At 40.8% G+C, this 27,034-nt stretch overlaps 3 protein-coding genes across 3 annotated transcripts; 1 reads left to right on the top strand and 2 right to left on the bottom strand.

Annotated features, from left to right (window-relative positions):
• Positions 1 to 6,845: 6,845 nt before the first annotated feature.
• On the bottom strand, positions 6,846 to 12,150 carry s100z (S100 calcium binding protein Z). Its single transcript, XM_028025127.1, has 3 exons — positions 11,957 to 12,150; positions 11,692 to 11,860; positions 6,846 to 7,513 (listed from the first exon to the last, which is right to left on the bottom strand). The coding sequence occupies exons 2-3, from the start codon at positions 11,830 to 11,832 to the stop codon at positions 7,358 to 7,360; spliced, it is 297 nt and encodes a 98-aa protein (XP_027880928.1). The 5' UTR covers positions 11,833 to 11,860; positions 11,957 to 12,150; the 3' UTR covers positions 6,846 to 7,357.
• Positions 12,151 to 15,178: 3,028 nt separating this feature from the next.
• ch25hl2 (cholesterol 25-hydroxylase like 2) lies at positions 15,179 to 17,661 on the top strand. The gene has a single exon (XM_028025126.1). It carries the CDS (start codon positions 16,300 to 16,302, stop codon positions 17,218 to 17,220), a length of 921 nt encoding a protein of 306 aa, XP_027880927.1. The 5' UTR covers positions 15,179 to 16,299; the 3' UTR covers positions 17,221 to 17,661.
• Positions 17,662 to 20,844: 3,183 nt separating this feature from the next.
• On the bottom strand, positions 20,845 to 24,358 carry f2rl1.2 (coagulation factor II (thrombin) receptor-like 1, tandem duplicate 2). Its single transcript, XM_028025123.1, is given in 2 exon segments — positions 20,845 to 22,722; positions 24,168 to 24,358. Coding segments are annotated over 2 exon segments (1,146 nt in total). The 5' UTR covers positions 24,235 to 24,358; the 3' UTR covers positions 20,845 to 21,643.
• Positions 24,359 to 27,034: the final 2,676 nt, after the last annotated feature.

Genomic DNA, 27,034 nt, shown 5'->3' on the forward strand with positions numbered 1-27,034 from the left:
ATCAGTCACATCTTATTTACTGAAATGTTTTAATTGCTGCTGACAGAGCCGTGTTTTAGACTGACAGGTTGCTGTCGGTGACGGTAGTTACACTGAGCTCGGCTGCTGCGCTGCATTTTGAGGAAATGAGGCTTGACATTTGAATCCAGCATCTCTGATGGGAAGATTATCAACAATTTGTCTCTCAGCGTGAACTCTGAACAGATACAGATGCTCGGTGCCGTGCCTCTCGAAATACCACTAGACACATATTCATTCATTTAATAGGAACTTTTACACTTTAAAAACAAGTCTTTCATTGTTTTTATCACTATACATACATGCATATGTAAAAAAATAAGAATAAGAATGGTAGGAGGTTTTAGTGTGTTACAGTGAACCTGAGGTATGTTTGGTTGAGTTAAGGTTGGATTAACCAGGAACTGGAGGGTCAAAAGTTATCAAAACTATGTCTGCTTATTGATGTCTTCAAAAATGGTAATAAAAACTTGTTCTTTATGTTTTGTTTGGTGAAATAAAGCTTAGTTAACTAAGTAAAAAAGCTCATCATTGAGGTGCAACTAGTTAGGATGTACTTCCATCTTAGAATACTCTTTTCTCACAAATTAAGGTTTTTTTTTCATACAGAAATCAAGATTTTTTGTTTACAGATTTTTTGCCTGTTGCCTGTTATAACATACATACTGCCGTACTGTGTTTCTTAATTTGTTACTTTTTATGGCTTTTATTTTTCAAGGCACTGCATACATGTACATACATACATGTTTCGTATACTACACTTAAATACGGAAAGGTTACATTTATTGTCTATAAAAACACCCACAATGAGAAAATAGTAACAAAGAATAAAGTTATGCTTTTCAGTTTTATGTTCTTCTGATTTTCTTTGTAAACTGCAGGAAGATGATATGTCTCTGGATGCTGTCAACGGTTTTCCTCAGCGCAGACGTCCTCTGCATAATTAGCACTGTGCGATTCATCTGTGAGGTCTTAAATGACCTGGCAGCCAATCAGTCGCCTCCGGCTGCATTCAGGAGCTCAGTGTCCCAACCTCCTAAATTTAACTGAACATCCTTCTTTCTTACTCAATGTTCATCCCAAGCCTAGAAGGAAGGCTAATTTGGTTTTACTTGTATATAGTTAGATTAATTCTTCGCAAATATCCTTCAATAATTGTGTGGTTGTGGAAGAATGTGTTTCGTTTTCTTAGTTTGTGAACTGATAACATTTATCCCAGAATGCTTTAGGGTGGTCAAATTTCACTCGGTTTTTATCGACATGCAGCAGTTTAGTTGATTAATTTCACTTTTTGCATCTGAGAGTAGATTACACAGAGCAAGTTTTCAGGCAAACTGGTTGCATTTGATTTCATTTACGGGTAGCAGAGGGGTAGCTCGTGTTGGTTCTATTGCGTAAAATCCCAGTAAAATTCATAGACATTCGCGGTTATGAAATTACAAAATGTAAAACTTCGCTACAGTATTTAGTGGTGAAATAGTAGGCGTTTGGGAAATGTGGGTAATAAAGAAACAACATGTTTAAAGTAAGGGCTGCACAGTGGCGCAGTTGGTAGCACTGTTGCCTTGCAGCAAGAAGGTCCTGGGTTCGATTCCCGGCCGGGGTCTTTCTGCATGGAGTTTGCATGTTCTCCCTGTGCATGCGTGGGTTCTCTCCGGGTACTCCGGCTTCCTCCCACAGTCCAAAAACATGACTGTCAGGTCAATTGGTTTCTCTGAGTTCTCCCTAGGTGTGAGTGTGTGTGTGCATGGTTGTTTGTCCTGTATGTCTCTGTGTTGCCCTGCGACAGACTGGCGACCTGTCCGGGGTGTACCCCGCCTCTCGCCCGGAACGTAGCTGGGGATGGGCACCAGCAACCCTCCCGACCCCATTAGGGGCAAGGGTGAACAGAAAATGGATGGATGGATGGATGTTTAAAGTATGCAAAGAAAGGCGCCGTTATTCTGACATCTTCCAGTGTTGGACCAGCCCTGAGGAATTCACTTCCCCTACAGGAGTTTGCTTTATTCTATCTGTCTTCCCACTTTATAAACTAATCAAGCAGTCCTACATATGAGCCAAGGAAATGAAAGCGCTTTGCACGCACACACAGAAGGAGAAACATACAGGTCACTCCTAATGAGTTACGAAACAAGCAGTGACGCACAAAGTGACGAAACAGAAGAATGAACAGCATGGGGGAGATAAAGGCTGGAGGCCTTTTTGAGAGACATTTGTCACAGGTGGCAGCTTCGTTTAGATGGATGTCACATGAAGGAGAGACTGTCCTCGTAACCTTTGAAATGGGGCCCAACACCGGATGGAAATGAACGCCTGAGCTGCTGTCCGAACGAATGAAAGCGAGAGCAATTCTCAATCGTTAATACATACTGTATATCTCACTCAACCAGCTCACTGCACAAACGTCAGGGATCAAGGTGGAGTGTGGAGGAAAGAAATCTGGAGTCAAATGAAAGCACCAGTCCATCATCAGCAAATTCCACCGACTCCTGGAAGCACTTTGCTTCTAAAAGCAAAAATGTTTCCAGGAGTCGGTACAAAGAAGAAAGCTCAAAGTGAAGACAGTAAAAAGGTTAACGCCAACAAAGACTCACAGCGCTTTAGGCTAGTCAGCAGGACTCTGAAGGGATTAAGGGAAATGTTTCTGCTTGTACAACAAGCCAGAGGCAAAAATCAGCTTAAACAGTCCGACTCAACCCTATTTGACATTTTGGTGAGAGAATGTTTAGGGGAATACAGTCGCCTGTTTCACAAAACCCAAAATTTTTTCATAAGTCTGAAAGTCTACCCCTCTCACAGCTATGCCTGGTACTTTGATTCACCATTCAAGCAATCAATGTCTTGCACATGTGAGCTTTCAAAATACACCCAGGGTTTTGTGGAACCAAAGGAGATTAAGGATGTTGTCACACGTGATAGTTTCGTAGACTTGGTTCGACCAAAGTTGCAACATTTGTTACATTTTCAGCTGGTGCGGTTTGCTTTCACGCTGTGCTGTGTTAAACGAACCAAACCCTATGAAAAACCTGTTCCGCCCTTCGCCTGTGGTGGCGCTGCGCAAGGAAATGACACAAAAACCTCAGAAGACAAAATGAACGCAACTTTTTTCTTCACAAAATGTAAGCAAAAATGGAGAAGCATCAGATTTTAGTGGTTATGTCTTTGGTAAAAAGACCAGGAGTCATTTCTCCCACGAGTATTAGACTCTCACACTTACTTTGGTTGAATTTACCCAGAGTGCTCTGCACTATGGTCCACTTACTGCTTTTGTAGCAGGCTCCAATCCGCTTAGCGTTCATATTCATTTGAACCGAACCAGAGTTCACATCAACCTAACCGAGACGTAGATTTTTAGGCAGACCAGAGTTAACCTTTTTGGTCCACATCAAAGTTAGATTACGCATTCACACCTCCTCAAACAACCGGACTTTCCAGGCAAACAAACTAGAGTTGGGTTGAAGAAGAGTAAACAAGGTTGGTATGAATACGCCCATAGAGTGGAACTCAGAAGGGTTCACATAGAGCACTACAGAAACAAATATGGAAAGGACATCGTCAGACAAAATGGACGTGTTTTGTATTTCGTCTCAATCACCAATGCTGAGGAATCTGTTCTGTTTTCACACACCTGAACGCAACCCGTCCACTGAGGTGGTCCCGGTGTGGTCACATAGGCCTTTGATTTTTTCATACATCACGTCTTCAAGCCCTGAAGTCAGTCAATCCTTGCTTCAAACTTCACCATTGTTGCCTTGCTTCTTCTCCAGTCAAAGCTTTATGGGAGAGTGGCAACGAGAAAGCCACTGATCAAGAAAACTCAGATCAAGGCTCGACTAGAGTTTGCCAAAAAGCATGTGGGAGACTTCATGGTCAAGTGGAAGAAAGTTCTTTGGTCTGATGAAACCAAGATGGGTTTTTAGGACCATCAGACAAGACACTGTATGGTGGACACCACAAACATGTCATCCACATCGAAGCATAGTGGGCATCATATTGTGGGGATCCTTCTCGGCGCCAGGATTGTAGGTAGGATTGTAAAGACAGAAGGTAAAATAAACAACAAATCATAGAAAAACACTATAGGACAATTTGTTTCAGTCTGAAAAAGAACTATGGCTACGGAGAACATTTATTTTCCAGCAAGACAACAGCCTGAAGCATCCAGCTAACGCTACACAGAAATGGCTTGAAGACAACAAGGAGGATGTTCTGGAGCGGCACACTTTCAGATTTGTGGTTCTGTAAGTTGTGGTTGCAAACAAATGTTCGACTTATTTAGAATATTCTTGAGCTTGTTTGCCTCTCAAGTCGTCTTTCATCTGCATCAGCATCCCACATCTGTTGAAATGAAAAAAAAAATAGACTCCATCCTTTCTCCTTCTAGATTCTTAAATTACCATCTAGTGGTTAGAAACTCTCGCAAATTCAGGTGCAAACATTGTCGCCTGAACTGTTTTGTGATCTTTTTCTGTATAATTGGAGTAATTTTCCTCCCACACCAACAAGATGATTATAGTGACCCAGGAAGCAACGAGACATCCACGACTCAAACTTTCTGATCTCCAGGAAAGATGAAACTCTGGAAGTTTCTCTTTTTTTTCCCCCCCTGGCACGTGACATCCAGAGGAAGAGGATAGCAATCATAAGACTGAGAATATAAATATCCACATCTGAAAATCATGAATCGACACTCACAGCATTGATTACAACCTTTTTATAAATGCAAAAAAAAAAAAAACTTTAAAAACAAAAACATAATTACTTCATGGCAGCTTCCCACGGATGATTATCCTCCGTTTGATTGCTGCCAATCACAGACAAATTGCATTGTAATGAAAAGGAGTTTTTTTTTTTTTTTTTGCAGGCGCCATCTGCTTGGATAAAAGCGCCACACTCACGCTTTAATTTCAATAGTTTTCTCCCACGTCACCGCGGAGAATGTCAGAGCAAATTAGCCGTCTGCTTTCGGTATTTTGGGAAGTGGACCTACAGAGGAAAACCCTTACAGCCCGAGTCACTTTTGTCCTCGCCGAGCCGGGAACATTAGGAGCTCTGCTCGAGGGGGGAAGACGTGTCAGCTCGTTTGGCTGACGAAGCAGGTCCCAGGTGGTCCGTGAGGACTGCGACTGCCACGCTTCACTGGCCCACAAGCTGCCAACTTATTTCCCGAAAAACACGAGGCGGCTTCTCGCCCCGAGAGACGTCCACGGAAGGACGGCGGGATAAAGCCTCAATAGTTAGCTCTGCTTAGAGATTTACGTTCACTACTCGTTAGCATGAATGTAGCATGAAGGTTGAGCTAATGTTTTTTTTTTTTTTTGCTTTCATTTCAACAATACGGTTGTAGATTAAGAACAAAATCCTCCATTTATTTATTTATTTATTTATTTTTTTGAGATATCAGAAATTTCTAGAAAAAAAAAACCGTGGAAATTTCGGAGCTTGAAATTATAGAAATTTAGCTTAGAAACCCCTCCCCCCCTCAATTTTGAAACATTTTGTAGGGAAAAAGTTTCAAACGTCAAAAAAATTTCGACTTGGAAATTTGCTGTTTAAAAAGTCTAAAATTTGAAACTTTTTGTTGCATTTTTTTTGAAGAAATTTACTCTTTGTTGAAGCCACTAGAAATCCCTTGTAAAATTCTGTTTCTTAATAGGAGTGAAAGAAATTTGACGTTATTTAAGCAAGTTTTAACCAGTGTTTAGGATCGTGGTCCTCCTGAATTACATATTTAAATATGTAATTATTTAAATATTTAGCTTCAAGTGTCAACCAAAGTTGATAGGGATCAAACTGCTTGGGTTGCTCAGAAAATCCTGGATTAAAATTGTTACCTCTAAGGTATACGTACCTGGATAAGCATGATGGCAGATTAGGGCCCTTATAGATTAAAAGTAAAAATTCTGCCGAAAAAGTCAGACATTTTTTGAATTAATATAAAAAAAAAATTAAAAAAAAAATCATGTTTTGGTTTGAAAATTTCTGAGTTTCAAAAGTAAACAATTTCCAGAAAGGATTGGAAATTTTTAAAAATGTCCAAAAGTCATACATTTTTTTACTTTTTAAAGTTTGGCATTACTTTTTCCATGTCTTTTACCTTCAGGTCCTCAACAGACAGAACCAAACTTTGGTACCAGACACATAAAACTAAAATATAAAACAGAGTTTTTGTTTTGTTTTCAAAGCTCCAAATCATGCTCCATTCATAGTACATCATTCTTTGATCTGATCATTTCAAAATGAGACAAGATGGCCGCCTTGACCAAAGTTTCATTAGATCAAGACTAAGAATATTTTTTTAAGCTTGCCTGTTCACTATTAACATTTTGTATGTCTTAAATTTTGCATAAAAAATGCTATTAATTCTTCATGTGGCTTCTTTTTAAATTCTTGTTTACTGCTTTATGACTAAATATGGCTAGCTTGACCTCTCATTTTCAACTTCATCTTATTAACCAATTTCTGTCTTTTATTCAGTTATTGTTTTTATAAACCTTCAGTGTATTAATGAATACTTATCATAGAAGAGGTTCTACACTGAAAAAAGAAAACAGCTGATCCAACTGTAAAAAAAAGAGTTGATTTGTTTCATGTAATCAATTTAAGTTTATCCAAGTAAATATATTGCATTTTTTATGTCGTCATGTTAAGCAAACGTAAATAAAATCAGTCTGACAAACTTAATTTGATCACATGTAACAACTTGTAATTTTTTTGGGTGGGAGTTTCATTCTGTTTTTTCAGCGAATGGTAGAGATGATGCAGTAACTTTACTGACTAGACTTAACGGGAACACAGCAGGTTTCAAGAATAAATTGGAACTGAAGTCAAATCCATAGAGTTTTATTAGAAAAAAACCAAACAAATAGCATCTGGAAAGAAACGAGCATCTAAACAAGAGCCGGAACATACAGTAGAAGGGAGCATTGCTAAACACGTGCACTTTTTCCATGACTCTAGCTTCGCCGCACAGAGGGGTTGGAGAACATTTCTCCTGGGAGCTGAGAGCTAAACTGACAGGGGAGAAAAATGTTTCCTGCCTAATGAACCATCAGGGAAAATATCAGATATTATACATTTGACATTTAAAGTTGAGGAAGAAGGAGAGCGTGTCAACTGGGGCATCTGTTGGGACACAATCAGGGGATACAGACAGGGTTTCAGATGACGACAATGTTTTCCAAGGGAAATGTCACAGAGCTAATTAACAATAGCAACTACTCTTATTTCAAGCAGATAAAGGAGTCTTCAAAGAGTGCGGGCTTAATCGTACATGCATCACATATGAGACGCGAGTGATTAAACTGCAGATTTGAGATTTATATTTGTTTCCAGATGTCTATTTGGCATTCTTGTTCTGCTCTTGGAAGAAGTCGTTACAGGCCACGGTCAGGGCCGCCACCAGCACGACGAACTCGTTGAAATCCACCTCGTTGTCTTTGTTGGTGTCCAGATCGTTCATGATTTTCTCCACCAGCATGGGATCTTTCTGAGACTGAACAAACACAAATAAGGACAAAAAAGTAAGGCAAAAAAAAAAAAAAACCTGATTAAATTTGCTCATGCTACATAACGATTGGTACCGGAGAAAGAAAGCCATTAATATTGATCAGTCAGATTCCTTCTTTACCAATTAAAAAACCTTTAAGACCTTCAACGAGTTAGTCTTCATAAATTCAAGCCAAAATCATGTCAACACCACTAACGTTTAGTATTTAATCTCAACAAGAGTTCATCTTTTTAACGGCTTGAGGCAGAAACCTGTTTAGCAGTCTAGTATAGGGATTCACCGATACCGATTCCAGCATCAAGTACCAGTCCAACGCCTGATACTAGGTGACTCATTTATCAGGGTATTGTCCCCATAATAGATAACATCAGTCCATGGACACATACTCTAACCCAGAAAGTAGCAGTAGCACAACATAACAATTTGGCAAAATGGGTAAAAAGAAGACCCTAAGTACTTTGAGCTCTTCTAGGCGTTCCCAAAGTACAGCGGGCACAGACATTATTCCAGCACCTCTAACACGGGCAATTCCATCAAACGTTTAGGCTAGGTTTACGTAAGACGGCTGCCTGTGCTAATGCATCCACCTGTGCATCTGGACACACCAGAGATGTTCCTGGAATCATTGGGTGTTTTGGGTTTTTCAACATCATGATGTGTTTTTAAATATCATACATCATGTACCCCTGTCTGGGTGATCCATCCCCAGCTTGTGTCTAGATGACTGACTACTGTAGCTACATTGACTCTATGGTTCTCCTCGCTTAAGCCACAACCATCTTGAGTCCCTCTGTGCTACTTCAGTGGGGCTACGGATGTCTCTCCTCCTGCGTTCTCCCTCAATGCCAAGACTACTCAAGGCTCTGGCCAAAGACAGAGCCGCTAAACCTCCTCATCCAGAATCAACTGGGAAGCACTTCTCTGTAGTTGTCATGCCAGGCTATTATATGGCACTGTAATTTTAGCATGTCATCGTAATAATGAATGAATCAATGGTTGAATCATTATCAAAGATTGTATTAAATTGAGCAGTCTAAGCAGCACATCACAGCAAAGCTCTATCCGCCATTGTTTTTGTTATCTGCCAGTGCGTGCTCAGAATAAAGCCCTGCATCCTGCTCATGTATGTTTCACACCAGTGGAGTACTTCACACAGAGGCGGTGTTATGGAAAAGTTTCACTCCGAGATCTAGCTTCAAAAGATGCTGGGATGAGAGACTTTGGTCACTGGTGTCATGTAAACAAGCAGCTACCTGATCGCAACAAATAGGTTACTGAAGAGCAGCTTCACCTGAACGGAGACGTCAAGGAGTTTGGAGGAAACAGCAGCAGCTAGCTCTGTGGCCTACTCTGAAGCAGACGAAGAGGTCAATGGACAACCTGCGCACTGCGGAAATAATAAATGTGTTTACCCTGTACAATGCCGTCCATAAGAGTGAGTTTGATATCTTCTGAGTGTACTGAAGCTACAGTACAATAACATTAACCCATAAGGTATTGGCTACGCTACACGATGTCACTACGCCATAGTGGAATAAGCAGTGTTAGCCCGGTGTCCCTCGTCGATTTGACCTCAAGGTGGATAGTCGACAATTGTACTATGAAGAGTTTCCGGTATAAAAGGCGAGTCCAAGTGAATTTGAGAGCTGTGTTTCAGTGACGTGTGTTGCATGGTTGTTTAAGTAGGAATGTAGCAAATGTCATTATGGAACAACCATTGGTTGCATTGAAAACGCAATTCTTTATATGTAAAGTGTAGTTCCACTAAAATTTGATCGAAAATAAAACTGTTTCAAATTAAGTGGACGAAATGTAATGGGTTTAAATAGGAATAATATTGATATGTAGTATCAGTATGTAGTCAAACGCAGGTACTTTGTTTATTAAAAAAAAGTGGCATCAATGCCTCCCTACTCTGATGGTACGGCTGTTGCCGTTGCCATTTTTGGTTGCCTGATGGTTTGAAGAGTCTCACTATCTTCTGCAGGGTTCTCTTGTCTTGCCATCTTGCCGCTTTGGTTTAATTACTGGAATTAAGGACTTGGTACAAATTTGTAATTTATGTCCACCAGGGAGCAGAGTGAAAATGCTGCCGAATGACCCCAGACACACACATTTCCTTTTTTAGCCTCCTGACCTCGGAGGCAGTCTCAACATTTCACCAAAGGTCCAAACTGACACTAAAGGCGATTCTTTAACGTCGGGGAAATGTCAAATTGTGCCTTACTCTCCTTTTTTTTCATACAAAGTGTGTTAAAAAAAACACCAACCACGAGGGAAGAATGCCGCTGATGTAATAGCTTGTGGTAGAAGCGTGGAATGTGACTTTGCTGTAAGTCGCGTTTGATCGAGACAGTTTGAATTGTTAAAGTTAGTCGGCTCTAAACTAATTCATTTTGTAGTATGTCAGTTTGTAAATGTAATTTTTATTAGAAAGACAAATTCAAAGGACAGTAACTGTATTTTTATGAGCAGACATCAGGAATGATTTTCTCTAGAATTTAACTGGAGATGCCAGTTTACTGTGTTGGTAAGCAAAGAGCAGTAAGGCTAACACCAGAGGTGTAGCATATCACTAATTAATACGGTTTGGTCAAAGTTGTGAACTATACTGTCTTCCAAACTCAAAGACTCTGAGCTCGATCGGCAAAAATGAAAGAGGTTGATCATCGACAGATTTTCTCGTCCGATTATAGAGAAAACTATGAATCATTTTGACATTCGTGTCTGTCTCATTTTCTACCAGATATCTTTAACATTTCTTAACTGTTGAAAATTATTTCTAAATATGTTAAGAGGTATGAAAATTTTTCCATCCAGCCATCCATCCATTTTCTGTTCACCCTTGTCCCTAATGGGGTCGGGAGGGTTGCCGGTGCCTATCTCCAGCTACGTTCCGGGCGGGAGGCGGGGTTCACCCTGGACAGGTCGCCAGTCTGTCGCAGGGCAATGAAAATTTTTGACCAAGAAATTTTGTTGGCTCTTTTACTGGAGCCGGAAAACTAAGCCACCGGTTCGGACCCCAAAACCACCAGGGTCCTCTTATCATTGCTGGAATAAATCTATCATTTATAAATTTGTTTATTGGGAATGAGTGTACTACTACATTTGATTTCAAGGTTTCAGCAAGATTTTAAATAGTTTAATATTTCAATAAAACAATTCAAGTAAATTGGCAAGTTTGTTTTGAAAAACTGCTGTACAGAATCGTCATTTTCTAATGGTTGTGCTAATATAGCTCCTGTCAGACGTTTCTAATTTAATTGTTCCTTTCTCAGTTTGTTCATAAACTGCATCTTAGCAAATAACCAATCATTTGTGATTGCCCTTAAGCTCAACCAATCAAATTTGGCCACGTCTCCCGGACTTCAACAAGTCTGTATCGAGCTCTGTCAGCGGTGGGGAAGTTGGAGGATAACCTAACACCAAACATAAAACTAAAAACCCTAGAAGCATTTTAATCAGCAGCTGTACTGAACACATGGTAATCTATCAAGTCCTGCGTCTCACGGGGGGGTCAAACGTCTCTCTCGGCATAAACTGACGGTGGACGTCCTGTCCCGGTTGCGTCTTTTTCTCAAGGGTGAGTGTGGCTCACAGGGCCGTGGTGACATCACGTCTATATTTGGAGTCGATATGGGGGCCACTCATGATGACGGTGACGCTGATTGTGATTTGTATACACCTGAGGCTTCCCGTCCGCGTGGACGGAAGGAGAATGAGCGGCGGAGAGAAAGACGTCTGAAGGTGTCTGAGGTTTGAGGCGCTCGGTCGTTTCTGGCTTCAATCATTGGGAATTGCAGGCTTTCCGCGCCGCTATCGCACAAACCCAGAGTCTGGACTTATCTTAAATGACCCTATTTGTCTCCCCCTCCCTGCCCTTTCACTCTGTCAACATGCGATGATGTAAGAGCGGCGGGTCCACTCTGACTGCAGGATAGCAATCGGTGAAAATCAATTTCCTCTCGCAAGGTCAAAATGATAAATTATCTGAAAAACAGCGTTGCTTAATTTAACGTCGCTTTCTCTGAAGTGGCAAATATCCTTAAGCAAGTCACTGCACTTATCATATAGCTGGGTATGTCTGCAACCTGAAGCAAGAGATTTGACCATAAAAATCGGGGGGAAACCACACTTGTGTCCGCAGCGTGGGTCTACTTTACCGTGAGGAAGTCCGAGAGCTCGCTGTGCAGCAGCTCCTTCAGCTCGCCCTTGTTGAGCTTGTGTTTATCGCCATCGTTCCCAGAGTAGTTGTAGAAAACCGTTATCAGCGCACCCATGGCACCCTCAAGCTGGCTCGGCATTCTGCTGGAAAATAACTCCTGTCGGCCCCTGGAAACAGAACAAACAGCAACAACAAAAAGGGACAAGCGATCAAAATAAGAAAGATAACTCGATCGCTCGCGAGTGAGAAAACGTTCCACCAACCTCGTCAGAATCCTGCTCAAATGTCGTGCCGCAGGTGGCTTGCTCGGAAATGAGAAGGAGCCGGGCGGGCGATCCCCTGTCTTTGCGTAGATAATTAATTCCACAGGTGAGGAGCGTATGGTAACTGTCTATCTTTCCAGATTTAATCAGTGCGCTTAAGTGAAAAACAAAACATGCACCGGGGCAACCCAGGAGACCCCGTGGGAGTTGATCAGGGCCTGAGCCACACAGGGGCCTTCATACACACACACACACACACACACACACACACACACACACACACACACACACACGTCTGCATCACTTGCTACATCCCAGACGTGACTCCTACACTTCTTCAATGGGAGGATAGGTTGAGACCTGTTTCTGCTGTCAATGATGAGGTTCATTAAGAATTTTCCACTCTCCTCGATTCATGTTTCTTGTCTTTTTCTATTCTAACAGTCTGATTATGTTGCTAGTTGAACTTATGTAGTATTTGTTATAGCCGCGCACAACTCCGTTTAAACCTGGACTTTGACTATGCCCCTGAGAAAAGATTGTGATGCTATATTTGTTATGTTTTTTCTACGGTGGCCCGACAGGTTCCAAACTTGCAACGAATGGCGAAACGTGTTGCCAACATGTGAATGATGCAAACACCAAATGACGCAAGCAAAAAAACAAAACATAAAGCAGAACTTGTCTGGTAACATAATGTACAGTGAGGAAAATAAGTATTTGAACACCCTGCGACTTTGCAGGCTCTCCCACATAGAACTCATGGAGGGGTCTGAAATTTCCATCTTAGGTGCCTGTAAACTGAGAGAGACATCATCTAAAAAATATATAGAAATCCAGAAACCACAATGTATGATTTTCTTTGTCAATTTTGTCTCTGGTGTCTTTGGGCAGCCATGTTAGTAGTTACTGATTGTGTGTCTTTTAAGCAGCTAACAACATCAAACAGCTGCTTCTAATTTTGAATAATAAGTGAAGGTGGACATGTTGGAGGCGGACCAGAACTATTGCTGATTGGCTGGTGTTCAAATACTTGTTTGCAGCAGTAACACACAAATAAATTGTTTTTAAAAAATCATACATTGTGATTTCCGGATTTTTTTTTGTTTCGTTAGATTTTGTCTTTCACAGTGGACATGCACCTAAGATTAACATTTCACTGCAGACCAGAAGGAACACACACACACACACACCTGCACACCCACCCCTACCAACAGGGGACGCGTGTCCTATCCTGCCAAGACGGGACTTCTGTTTTTAATTTGTTGAAAAAGCAAAAATAAAATGTATATAGAAATAGGTCCCATAAGAATATAAAAACCTGGTACACACACACACACACAGACACACCAACACATTTACTAAGGCAAATAAAAACACATCTTGACGATCCCCAAGACTAAAGGGAAAGTTTTCTACATAGACAATTAAGACAAAAGTGGAAGATGTGTTTTGTTACATTATAAAACAGTATTTCAGAAAACGATCTTATAAATAAATGTTTTGGTGACCCATGTGAGAGTATGGATTCATCTCCTGCTAATAGTTTCATGGATTGTAACTTTAGTACCTTTTCAAACTTCCCTACCCATTTGACCTGAGTCCATATTTATTATAGTTATCCCACTCAGTACACATAATTTGCTTATATGTTTTGATTTGTTTCTTAACTTCAGTTGACCCCAACATCTTCATCACAACATGTTCAATACTTATTTCTCCTCATTCATATCCAGTGCTTTTATGAATCCTGCCCAGCCTTTCCTCATGTATCCCATAAAAACCAGGACGCGTCATCAGGACTACGGAAACCTGCTCTGCTGTTGTCCTCGTCGCCACTTTCTCAGTTTCACCTTGTGTTTCCGAGTTGTCATGCTCTCATTGTCGGGTTTATTTTTAGCGTTTCCAGCTCGCTTCCTTTTGTCATTTCATCTCCGACGGTCCTTCTCCGACACTCTGGCTCCTCCTCTGTCACAGTGTCACGGCTGACAGCGGAGAGTAACACCCTCTTCCGCCTTCAACCACCTCCGTCTGCACCGTAGGGATGGAAGTTGTCAGGTGCACCTTCAACTGTTTTTCTTTTATGTTTTTTTTTGTATTTGTTGTTGTTGTTGTTGTCTTTTCCACTGCCATGAAGGCAATCATTTTCCATTTGTTAAAGGTGATGAAACTGTTTCCCCTTCAGAGCTGCAGACGGTAGATGAGCAGGAAAGCAACCTGTTAAACCTCAAATGCTGGCACTGAGATGCTTTCAAATGGATACAGCAAAAATTCAGTCAACTCGGAGCAAGTTCAGATTTCGGCATGCGATCGGCTTTTTTTTTTTTGCATGCGTTGATGGGAATGTTAAACATGAATCAAATTCAGCAAAGAAGATATTGGTCAATTTCTTCCTGCATGAAAAATAACAGCAACTAGTTTATCCCTGTTGAACCGAGAATAACTAGTAGACTTAGTAAAATACTTATCACTACATTCATTAAACTTTGAACAATTTGCTTGATGTTTAGAATGCACTGCAGTGTTGAGTGCATGATTCTTGCATGTGCAAGTATTAAATATAAGTGCATTTGAAGGATTAGACTTTAAAGCTTGTTAAGAAAATAAAACATACGCCACTCCAAATACTTTTCAACACCGCTGTCAATTTAAAATAAAGTTGAGTTTTGAATATACAGTCATATTTCTTATTTTATTGTTCCAGTATCAACACCACCCACCAAGGCATGCAGGCTGCTCCACCCAGTCTCGGCCTCTTCTTCTTGCTAGCAGCTACCATAGATAGTTAGCTTGGTCACCGATTGTGGCGTTTAAATGGTTTTTCCTGTAATTTTAAGTTGCTTTTTCCCGCCATTAACACATTGAGCAGGTGTAAATGAGCCTTAAGACCCTCCTCCTGGCTCTGATAGGTTGTTTTTGGTTGGGAGTGGTGCATTTACAGTAATAGTAGCTCAGGGTTGAAGTGGAGGAGGTCGATATTTTCTCAGATTATCAATAACATACAGTTACGACATGGTGACAATTTTAACAAACATGTAAAAAAAAAAACAACAAAAAAAAGGATACCTTTTAAATAAAAGTTACATACTTCACCTTTAGGAAGCATTTCGATCCATTAATAATAAACCACTGAACTACAGTATGATGAACTCTTCTGTATTTAATTTATTTCACAAATGAAAACTTTTCAGTGCCTATATTTGTTCAGGAGTGGATTTTTGCTGCCCTCTGCTGGTCGACATGAAAAATAAAATGCTGCTCAGAGTGTCAAATTACAATGTCACTGTTTGATGAAGAATTTATAAAATTCCTTACAAAAAGAAATAAGCATGTTAAGCAGTTGTTGTTTATGGCGGGCTTTGACAACAACTTTAATCAACAACCATCATAAAATGCGAGTACATTTTTCAAAACTCCCGTGCAGAAAGAGTGGAGAATTAATCCGCAGACAAACATAACACATAGTCTACAGATTAGGCATCATTTTTGGTACAACAGAATACACACAGTCTTTCATTGTGTAAAAATGTGCTACGTCAATTTTTGTCTGAATAAGAAATAGTCCAAAGTGACAAGTATTGATTTTAACATGAACAAGTGGAGAACAGTGAAGCGCATTGGATCACATGATATTCACCAAAACGTCAAAATTCTGCAGGATTATTTTGTGACACCATAGAGACGAGAGCTGCAGTCGCTGCTCCACTTCTGTTCGCTTCTTTTCAGTACATGACAACTTCCTCCATGATTAATGACTCTTTGGGGTTCATGATGTTTGTAAATGATTGGGTGTGTAGGCGTGTGTGTATGTATGTGTGTGTGTGGATTCTGTATTTCATCTGAGTCTATGGGTGATAGATCCATTGACAGGCTTAATATCTGAAGGGCTAGGGAAGTAAATACAATCTGATGAGTCGTGTTTAATCGTTAGTCATTGTTCATGTAAGCAGAAATCAAATTCCTGGCATCCATTGGTTTTGTTTGCGACAAAGTCAGATTCACGAGAAAAGCGGAAGCTCTCACTCCATGATTTGGGTCAAAAATGAGAGCTGTTGTGGCCCGGCTCCTGAGTCCTGGCTGCGGTCCTGGCGCCCATGAAAAAGGGCCTTCACAGACAGCCTTCTCTTAGAATGCAGAGGGTGGTGGTGATGGAGGGAGGTGGGGCTTGAACATACATAAGAGGCGAAGACAGTCCGCCAGTCCAATTTGGCACGGCATCACCAGACAATTTGCTATTGCTGAACCTTTTCAATTGGATCTTTTCAGTCGTTCTGGACCTCTTTTTACCCTCTTTCGGGGCTTCTAAGAAAATTAAAAACACCCCTTGGCTTGATCATTTCTGGATGAGAAACGGCACGTCAGTGATGAGCCCGAGCAGGTTGCTGAGAACTGAGGCTTTGTCTTGGCTGACGGCTGTAGGAAACTTGTCCGGGGGCGAGTCCCACGCCTCGGTCCTGCAGCCTCTCTGGGACTACCTCCACCAGAACCACCACGACCTGCTCAGGAGCCCGCTCTTCCCAGTGGTCCTCTCTGTCACCACCTACTTCGTCCTGGTTGGTATTTACACCGCGTTGGACCTGCTGGCTCCCACCTGGCCCTCCATCAACCGCTACCGGCTGCATCCGGACAAACCCATCACCTGGCCTAACATCTGGACCACCCTGGGTGTCACCGTCTACAACCACCTGTTCTTCATCTTCCCCGCGGCGGTTGCGCAGTGGCTGTGGAGGCCGCCGACCCCGTTGCCTCCGGAGGCCCCCTCTCTCTGGGGCTTCTTTCTCGGCATCCTGGGCTGCATGGTCGTCTTTGATTTCCAGTACTACCTGTGGCACCTCCTGCACCACCGGGTTCCCTGGCTTTACCGCACCTTCCATGCCATCCACCACCAGTACAACCAGCCCTTCAGCCTGGTCACCCAGTACCTTTCTGGCTGGGAGCTGTTCAGCGTGGGATTCTGGGCGACAGTGGACCCCATCCTGCTGAGGTGCCACTGCCTCACAACTTGGGGCTTCATGGTCTTTAACGTTTACGTCTCCACCGAGGACCACTGTGGCTACGACGTCCCCTGGGCCATGCACAACCTGGTGCCCTTTGGCCTTTGGGGCGGGGCCCCCAAGCATGACGCTCATCACCAGCGACCGGGGACCAACTTTGCCCCATTTTTCTCCCATTGGGACTGGCTCGGGGGAACCAACACGGTGCCAACCGCCTCTGGCCAATCTGTCTCAGAAGAACCAGAAGACATGGAAGAGAAAAAGGACTAAAGGGCGCTCATTGACTCAAACTCTTTTGTACCTTCTCACATTTCAACACTCTTGTTTTTTCTATCTACACTCTTGCACCTTTTCCCAGTTTTTCTCATCTTTCTTTGATCTTCCATATTTTTTTACTAACTGAATTTGTTGGAAATCTCTCTGTTGTACCTGAACTGTTTGCTAAAAAAATTTAAGAGATTGCTTCTTTCTGCATTAATGGAAAGTGATGACTTATATTATCCCTGCTCGTCTTATTGATTAGTAGTAAGTGGAACATTGATCAACATATTAGATGTGCATTAATGACTTTGATGATTGATTTGACAAAATGTAATGTCCGTTTCCTGTTTCACAATTGGTGACTGCATGATGTTTTTATGACGGGAAGCACTTTGAACTGCCTTGTTTCTGAAATGTGCTTAAAGAAATAAACTTGACTCATTTTCAAGACTTCTCGCTCATCCGAATATCTTGATGTATTGCCGCTACTCTTCGTCTCCTTCCCAGGCTGTTTTTTGTGCATCTGCAAAAAGAATTAAATGTAAATGAAAGGAAAGATAAAGGCATTCGAATCAGATCTGTGTTGTCAAACCTTCCTGAGTGCCTCATCTTGAGCATTCGGTGGCACGGACGCTCGTCCTCTCTCTGCTCTAGCTTGCACACATGAATGGCCGTCTTTTAGCCGCGTCCCAGCATCAAGCGTGGCCGCAATGTTAATCCATCCATCTGCCCTCCAGACAAAATGCTCTAGCTGGAAGAGCATTAATGAGGCTCCTCAAAGGGAGGCGTCTTAGGAATGTGAAGTCTGCAAGTGGAAATAAAAATAGTTCGGAATGTTTTGGAAACTTAAAACTGCAGAAATCTCTAGGATGCATTGGAGTCACTTTTTTTTTTCATCATACAATTAAACCACTTGGCTGCATTTATTGGAATGTTCATTTCTCACTCAAAGACAGAGTTACAGAGTACATTTAGTTCTGTAACTATGGGGAAAAAATCTACTGTTAAGAGGATTTTTTTACTACATTGTACATCTTAGTTTTACTTGGGTAGTTTTACTATGAAGTATTGTTACTCTTACTTGAGCAATATTCCTGGATTAACCAAATATTCACCAGACACAGGCGCAGTTTTTGTTAAAGTTTCATATCAAAAGAAATTGATATATATATATATTTAAATGATTGGTTTGTTTTAATCAGTTACTCGAGAATCCTTTTTACCATTTGTTTTTTTTTTTTACTCTTCAATAATTTCTTGGACTGTAACTTTTTGCAATGACTTGACTAAAAATAAGATAAAGTACTGCTACTCTTACCTGAGTAAAATTTGGGGGTATTCTATGGACTTCACGTTTACACTGATTAGTTTCTACACTTTTCCATAAACCTGCATTGTTTTCTGAAACCAGCAGAAGTCACCCTCTCTGCACACACACATACACACGCCTGCATAAAAAGAAAAAAAATGACTCCAGTCCCTAAATCAGACTATCAAATTAACCTGAATAACAAAAACACATCTCTAATTTTAGACCATATTTGGTTGCACAAAAACTAAGTGACTCATGGAACATGAAAAGGACTCACGGGCAATCGAAACGCCTCCTGTTGTTTACCACCATGCACTGGTGACTGAGGTCAGAACTGGTTGAGCAGGTTTCTGGTGTTGTGGGGAAGCTGTTAGGACATGCCAGTGTGTCTGAAAGACTTACTCACAGCCATTATCTACGTACCTGAGTGAAGCTACATCTGAAGACTAAGGAAAAGGCTTCATCCCTGAGTCTGTGGCAGGGGAGCGTCCGCTACATGATGTAATGTTAGCGGTAGTAGGTGTAGAAATATGCCTCTCTGTCAGAAGTCACGGAGGTGAAACAATGGATTGGAAGCACATGACAAATTATCAGGGGATCTGGTGAAAACTGTGTCAAAGGTGTGCCTCCCATTACGTTGTTAGTCTAGCAGCATTTCAGAAAAAGAACAGTCACACTTCATAATAGTAGTGTGATATCCGGGGCTACCCTGTATGGGGCTAAAACGATGCCAAAATTGAAAAATGACACTGAACAGAAACATTGACCTTTTAAAATTCTATCTTAACTGAAGATATTAACATTAACCGAAAGCACTGAAAAGTGCTGAAAGTGAAACAAAAATTGATAATGAGACCCCAGATATGTACAACAAAGCAAATGACTCACGGCCAGTTTTCAAAGACAGTTTTTTTGTTTTTTTAGTTTGAATGATCCGCACAGTTTTTTTAGCTTGTGTGGGCACGTTTGAGGGGCAGGGTAGTGCTTCACGGCCGATATCATGTGGGTGGATTATACAAGCAGACACTATGCTGACTGTGCAAACATATTTTCTGCTAAAAGGTATGCATCGGCGGCTTTGCATTAGGGTGGAAAAAGAGCCCTTCTTTTTATTGTTTCTTTGTTTTCAAAGATGTTTTGAATCACGTGTAATTTTCTTTCTACTTCTCAAATTGCACACCACTTTGTGTTGGTCTTTCACACAGAATTCCAGTGACATATACTCACGTTTGTGGTTTCAATGTGATGAAATATGGAACAGTTCAATTCTGTAAACATGCACATGTGGTGTCAAAATCAAATCAAAAAGACAACTGACATATTAAGTCAGTAAAAAGCTTGTTTTGGAGGGTAAAATGGAAAAGTCAATCATAGCTTTTTGATTCCATTTCGCACTCTCCTACATTTACATAATCACAATCTCCTAGTGAGCTCGTGTAAGAGTGACACAGTTAAGTTTTTTCAATCGAGCAGATAAGGCAATGTTGCGTGGCAAAACAGTGCAGCCATTGTTTTGGTCAAAGACTATTTAGTCAAAGGCTTATTTGCGATCCCAGTCCTTGGTTGAACATTTTAATTTACAACAAAGTAGAACTAATCAGTCCATACATAAACACATGTTGATCAAAACTGACAGAAGGTACATGGCGACGCATAGAAATAACTTATTATCCAGTCACAACAAAGTAGCTCGGTTTACATTGGTTTGTTTCACAAAAACTCTAAAGACGTGCGATGTGTAGAAAAGTGCTACTCTTATTTTTTAAATAACGTCCAGCACTTTTGTTTCATTATGCCACAACTGTGCTTGGAAAAGGAGCTGCGTCAGCGGCGTAACGTGACCAGGGTGCGGCTCCGCTCTGAAAGGAAGGCCTTCTGCCCCGGAGCGTTGACAAAGGGTAAAATGACACTCTACAGCCAATGATTTACCCACAGTTCTGCCCCGACCGGTCGTTAAAACAGGAACCTGTTTTAATCGTCCAGAGATCCTACAATGAAACTAGACGCAAGTTTATAAAAACGCAGGAGAAAGTGAACACTGAAACCAGCAAGATGACGACTTCCTAAGATCGTCTACAAAGCGTGTCTCATCATGCCTTGCGACATTCCTCAACCCCGAGCTCACTGTCCCTTCTCCGAATTGATCTTTGACCAGCTCTTCGGTGTGCTAGCGATGCTCTACATTTCAACACGGCACATTCCAGAAATTCCAAGGGTTTTGAAAGATTAAGGGAGCTAAGAAGAGGACGTCCGGTCTGCCGGATGACAACGAGGCCCGTGACTCACACAGGACAGCACAATGACGCAACGGGACAATGGAGTTTCACAGAAACCGTGTTTTTGTTCCGTTTATTTAAGGAAATACGTATCAACGTCAAAAGCTCAACAACAAAAGGTTTAAAATGAATTCAAATGACGAGAGAAATTTTTTTATGAAAAATGTGTAAAAACAAAATTAAAAAAATATGAATATATTTTTTTTTACATTTTCTTGCAAGCAGACTGAACAATTGTAGCCATTTAATATATACAATTTGCATTTATTTCCTATATAGTATAAATAAAAATATACACTAACCGGCTATAAAATAGATAAATACCAAATTCTTGTTTTTATATATCCATCAGATCGTTTGAAAGTAGAAATGTCCACCTTTTATAAACTCATCAGGACTTTTGAGGACGTTTTTCTTTGTCTATGCAAAAGTTAGAAATATTAGCTTCAATTGGTAAGTGGTAATAATCTCGTAATCTTTTCATTTCATGTTTGATTCAAGACTGGCAGTTAAAAAAAAACACACATTAGAATCAGCAGATCCGACCTTAAACATTGGAAATCTGTGCTGTCCAGGAAAATCCCACTTAATGCATCTCATGCCATAAATGTCAGTCTTTAACAGTTGACCCGCACGCTTACATCTATTTACACATAACATAACATAAAACAAAACATATAATGATTCACAGTTTAACACTGAGCAGCTCCTGGTAACGTTACACATCACAAGCTGCAGTCCTATCGAGGTTCAGAGTTCATCTTTGGTCGGGTTCACGGTGGACGACAACATCAGTGCAGAAGAGTGGAAGCACCCACAGCGTGGAGCAGTCTGGGCTCCATTGCTAACAGGTGCTGTTCTCCGTGTTGGTGCTCGCCGACACGAACAACCGGCTCTTCCTGGAGTACTTCATGGAGCTGTACGAGGCCTTCTCCTGTTCCACGGTTCTGTTGCTGCGGCACAGCAGCGTGTTCTTCACGTGCTCCCTGAACTCGTCCGACACAAAGTAGTAGATGAAAGGGTCCAGGCAGCTGTTGAGGCTCGCCAGACACAGCGACGTGATGTAAAAGCCGTAGCCTTTGTCTACCATTTCGGTTTTCACCAGGACATAGTGCACCACCAGCATTACGTTGCTGGGGATGAAGCAGACGAGGAAGGTCACCAGGACAACCAAGATCAACACGACGGCTTTGCGCCGCGTCTTTGTCGCACTGCTGTCGACCGTGTTGCTCCCCAGAGTTTTGAGCAGCAACACGTACGCCACAATGAGTATGATGCAAGGGATGAAGAATGAGACTGTGGCCATGAACATGAAGTAGAAGAATGGGTACTTGATAAAAGGGTAGGGGTCTTCGACATTTGGATCTATGACGATCACGTCATGGCAGGTTGTCATGTTCGTGCCCTTGATCTTAGTTGTGTGATTGTACAGGTACAGAGGAATGGAGGTGATCCAAATGAAAACCCAGATAGCCACACAGACGCTGATGGCGACTTTGTTGTTCTTCCTTTGCGAACTCAGCGGGTTTGCCACGACCCAGTACCTCTGCACGCTGAGGCAGGTGATGAACAGCACCGAACAGTACATGTTCCCATAGAAGAAGCTCACCAGGACTTTGCACAGGGGCTCCCCGTAGAACCAGTTGTTTCCATTTACGTGGTAGGAAATTTTCAGAGGCATTCAGGCAACGAACAGCAGGTCGGCCAAGGCAAGGTTGGCCATGTAGATGGAGGAAGGGTGCTTCTTCTTGGTTCTGAAGAGGAACACCCATATGGCCATCCCATTTGCAATTAGGCCCACCACGAACACAATGGTGTAGACGATCGGGAAGAACACGGTGGTAAGCCCGCTCTGCAGTATATCTAATGCTACATCATCAATAGTGGTTCCATCCTTAGTCAGTATTCCAATAATACTTCGCCCTGAAATAGACAAAGATAAAAGAGATGTTAGAATAAAAGGCGATTCTTGTATGGTATACTTCTCTCCTCTGGTTAGTGGTTTGCTTATGGCTACATAGCTGTACAGTTCTAATCTCTTGACTTCAATTGATAGTCATATTTTTTCATAGGCAGGTAAGAAGGTTTGAATGTTAATCTACTGTTTTGACAATAGGAAACATGACAGTAAAGTAACTAGGAACAGAATTATTTCGACGTTGGTAGTGGAAGGCTGAATGTCTGGCACTCTTCCTTCAAACAGGACTTGTGTGAAGTTCTCAGCCAAAATGACAAGGATACTTCTAAAAGATTACATATAAATGACTTTCCATAAATGTTTAACGCATGACTTCAGTCATGTTTAAACATAATATACTTCATTGTGTTTATTTAGGAAATATGAAACCCATAAAGAATTTGAGAGGGAAATCAAGCTCCGTCTCAGACAATACAGTCTATTATAGTGTTAGGTTACAGTTTAAGACAGTAATTCATAAAAGCATTAAACAAGTATGACTGGCTTCTACCGCACAAACACCTTGTACCATGGAAAAAAAATGGTGGTGATAGAGGCGTGATATGGGCTGGCATTCCAGACACAGGACACTATGCACATTTCAGTGACTCTAAAAACAAGGAGGTGAGGTTTTCTGCAATCAGATGTAAGGCAATCAAACTCTCAGCTGAAGCTTGGGAGAAACTGGGTCATGCAGAGAGACGTCAGACCCCAAAACACCACAAAATCAGGAATAGAATTAGGGATGCACCAATTTATCGGCGCCGATTTCCTTAATTTTGGGAGAATTGGCCAACTTTGGAATCGGCAGGTTAGGCTTTTTAAAGATCGGTAATGTGTGAGTGATGAGAAAAAAGGCAATCAGTGCATCTTAAATAGAATCCAGTGAAAGGTCGTAGGAAAGTCTTTTGAGCAAACGCTGTACATTTCAACAAACTAGCAGTAATGTTGTTTAAATAAGTCACCTAAAAGTCACTTATTAGGTCACACAGAGCAGCTGATGGCGGGGAGTGTATCATTTGCTTTTCTACATAAATTTTTCTTATATAGTCACACACACACACACACACACACTTATATATATATATATATATATATATAAGTATATTAGTACTTAGCTGTACGTTATTTTAATTAAAACTCTAAAACGACAAAAAATTCATTAATAAATAGTAGTTACTATGGTTACTTTCTTGCTTAGGCAGATTGTAGTTTCTTTGTAATTTACCAGATCAAAAATGTGAAAAATAAAATCTTAAGTGAATCTCCATGAGGTCTAAACCACCTAACATAAAACATGAACATTATTATCGCAGCCTTTTTGCTCTGCGATCGGTAAAAGCCGTGCCTCGCGACCCCTCCATATCCATAAAACGTCGACGTAACAGAAAGAGAACAGGCTTTGACTTACCTTGTGCATTAACAGCAAAAGCAAAGCCGATAACCAGCAGAAGCGACAATATCCACCTTGAATTCATGTCTGTGCGCTCAAGACTCGAAGCTCTGCTGCTGGTCGTCTCTCACTTGATCTTTCGTCTTTAAAACATGCCTAATAAGATCTCGCTCGCTGGAGGACACACCCCGAGACTACCTGTCCATAGTCCGTGCATGCGCACTGAAAGAATGTGTAATGCGCGCGGTAGTTCCCCCCCTTTGGTTTCCATGGCACTCAACTTGTACAATAATAAACAGATAATTTAGATAAAAGCTTATGAATGCGGGAATACTTAAATACTGCAGTATGAAACGTTTATTTTTAAGCGTGGAAAAAATAAATATCTTGGTATCGATTAACGCTAGTTAAAAAGAAGTGTATGTATATTTTCATAATAATAATAATAATAATAATAATAAATTAATTTCACAGGAAAATTATCATGTAAATAATTGATAAATGCACATAAAGTGTACACAATTGTTGGTTGTTTTACATTTCCAACCTCTTTCCATCTTTAATATGTTGTTCATCCTGCCCAATACTATCCTGAGAAACACAGCATTATGTAAAGCAATTAAAAAGATGCAATAACCAGCAGGTTGCGAATAAAACAACTTTTAGCTTAGAACACCGGTATTACATTTTCTTTGGTAGGAGTCAACCAGGATGTTGACTCGGCAATATTTACCCTGTCTGTTTCAGATAATCAAAAAATAAATAAAAATGTGTTAATACACAGAAATAGTCAGAATAAATGAATAAATGTTTGTTGTTCTTTTATTTCGTCTTCATGTCATGTTTCAGGTTTTTTTATTTTCCTATCCATGTTGCATTGTTTCATACATCTACCAGAGATTGTATGTTTGTTAAATAAAACAAAATAAACAGTGTTGTTATCAAGTCAAGCCATATAAGTTGCAGTATGCCCCACGAATGAAGGATGGCACTTTACGGATGAATTTTAACTTAACTTTGAACAACGTTTACAACGTAAATTAGTACATTTCATTTGTAGGCAACATTTTGTCCACATACTATATTGCAACATGTTCTCGTATTCATTCTTGACCTGTTGTCAAGAATAAATACAAAACAATTCTTGTTTTGTGCTGCATAAATACGCAGATGTGCAATTAAAAAAGAGGAACACGAATGAACACACGTTACATGCTGACTTCCACTGTTCATTTATAAGACTCAAGTTGTGCAACTGACCAAATGACAGGTAACTCCATGAATGCAGCGATTTCATAATGTTTTTTTGTTCAGTGAAGGATTTTTAGGCTAACCTACACATTCAATCCACTATTGTTTGGCACTGCGGCGGCAGGGTTTTATTTTTTGAGAATAAAATTCTCCAGTTCTTCATAGGCCTCCATCAGAAGATGTTGCTCCTTTGGCATGAGATATGGCGCACAAATGTTATTCACTGTAACGTCAAGAGTTTCTGTTATTGATGCTGTGGTCTCTTCAAGAAATCTGTGGATGCAAATTTACCTGAATTATTCTTGGCCTTAGTTTTAAAGTCTCAAAAACGTGGCTGCGTAGAAAATGTTTAATTATTTACCCCTCACTTACCATGAAAACAGCTATTAGCACTCAGCTGTGTTTTATTACAGCTATGCAGCTAATGTTTATGGAAATATACCTGAGAAATGTTCTGGCTCCCGCAACAGTTCCGATTAGCTCCTTCGAAAAGAAAATTGTTGTGGTTGCAAAAGTTTGCAACAACAATTCAATAGATAGTGACACATCCACATTACTTGATAAAGAAGGTTTTCTAAGTGATGACATTCTGGGACATTTTTTTTTAGGAAATCTAGGTGTGTCCTGATGCAGTTACACATTAGTCATTAAAATGTGGAAACAGTGAAACCGACAAGTTTTATGTTTCTGAAAAAAACGTCTATTAACTAAAAGCCACAAATAACAAAAAGACCAGCTCCTTCTTTATGAGAACACGGCAGGCTCCCTTGGACCAATGAACTATTTAAAGTGTCCCGACTGTGAAAACCCACATGGACAGGCTGCACAACAGGTTTGACCATATATTTTGACCATATATGGTCAAAATATGGCATTTTGACCATATTTTAAATTTTGTTTGTGTAAAAATGGACTTTTTTGTTAGCTTTACATCATGTTATCATGTTATTCCCTCATCAAAAACATTCCTGGAGCGCTGCTTTGATTCTTTCATGCATGTTTGAGAAATCCTTTAATCTCCCATGGCAACCTGTGCAAAACGCCTGCTTGGACCCAGCTCCGCCTTCGAGGACGGAGCTCCTCCTCAGAGTCGCAGCTTCCAAGCTTTTATTTTTGAGGAAACTGAGAAACATTGTCAGCACCCCTCCCCCGTGACTGTCCCACTCAGCTCCTTCAGACAAGGCAGTAACAATTAGTAAACACTTGGTGGAACTGAATCTTCTGAGCACATTATAGGAGCTACCTCTCAGTGAAACGCTGATGAAAACGTTGTTAAAGGGTCAATAGAAGCCATTTTGCGATGACTTCCTGAAGGCGGAGTTTCAGAAAGAGCAGAAGTTTTTAAAGAGACAGAGGCCCAACTTCAAGGCGTTAAAATACAAAGTCACATTTCTTTCTGTGGGCAGGAAAGATCCGTAGAATTTGAAGAAGACTCAAACTGAAGTAGCCAACTATTTTACAATGACTGCCTGTCCATCTATGGTAGGAAGACAAAATTATACAGAGTCACAGTTGGTCAGTAAGCTAATTAGTTTGGCCATAATTGTTTTTGGTGATTTAACACTCAAAGTTCACAGTATTGAAATGGTGCATGACCAACCCTGAAATGAGAACAAATGGTAAACATGTGTGTT

The sequence above is a fragment of the Xiphophorus couchianus genome, chromosome 8, assembly GCF_001444195.1.
Source record: "Xiphophorus couchianus chromosome 8, X_couchianus-1.0, whole genome shotgun sequence".
NCBI classification, from domain to species: Eukaryota; Metazoa; Chordata; class Actinopteri; order Cyprinodontiformes; family Poeciliidae; genus Xiphophorus; species Xiphophorus couchianus.

Bases quoted from the DNA above. Each gene is read 5' to 3' on its own strand.
- s100z (XM_028025127.1), bottom strand. From the start codon at position 11,832: ATGCCGAGCCAGCTTGAGGGTGCCATGGGTGCGCTGATAACGGTTTTC. The intron at 7,514-11,691 runs GTAAAGTAGACC...GTGTTTGTTCAG, and splicing joins AGCTCTCGGACTTCCTCACG to TCTCAGAAAGATCCCATGCT.
- ch25hl2 (XM_028025126.1), top strand. From the start codon at position 16,300: ATGAGAAACGGCACGTCAGTGATGAGCCCGAGCAGGTTGCTGAGAACT.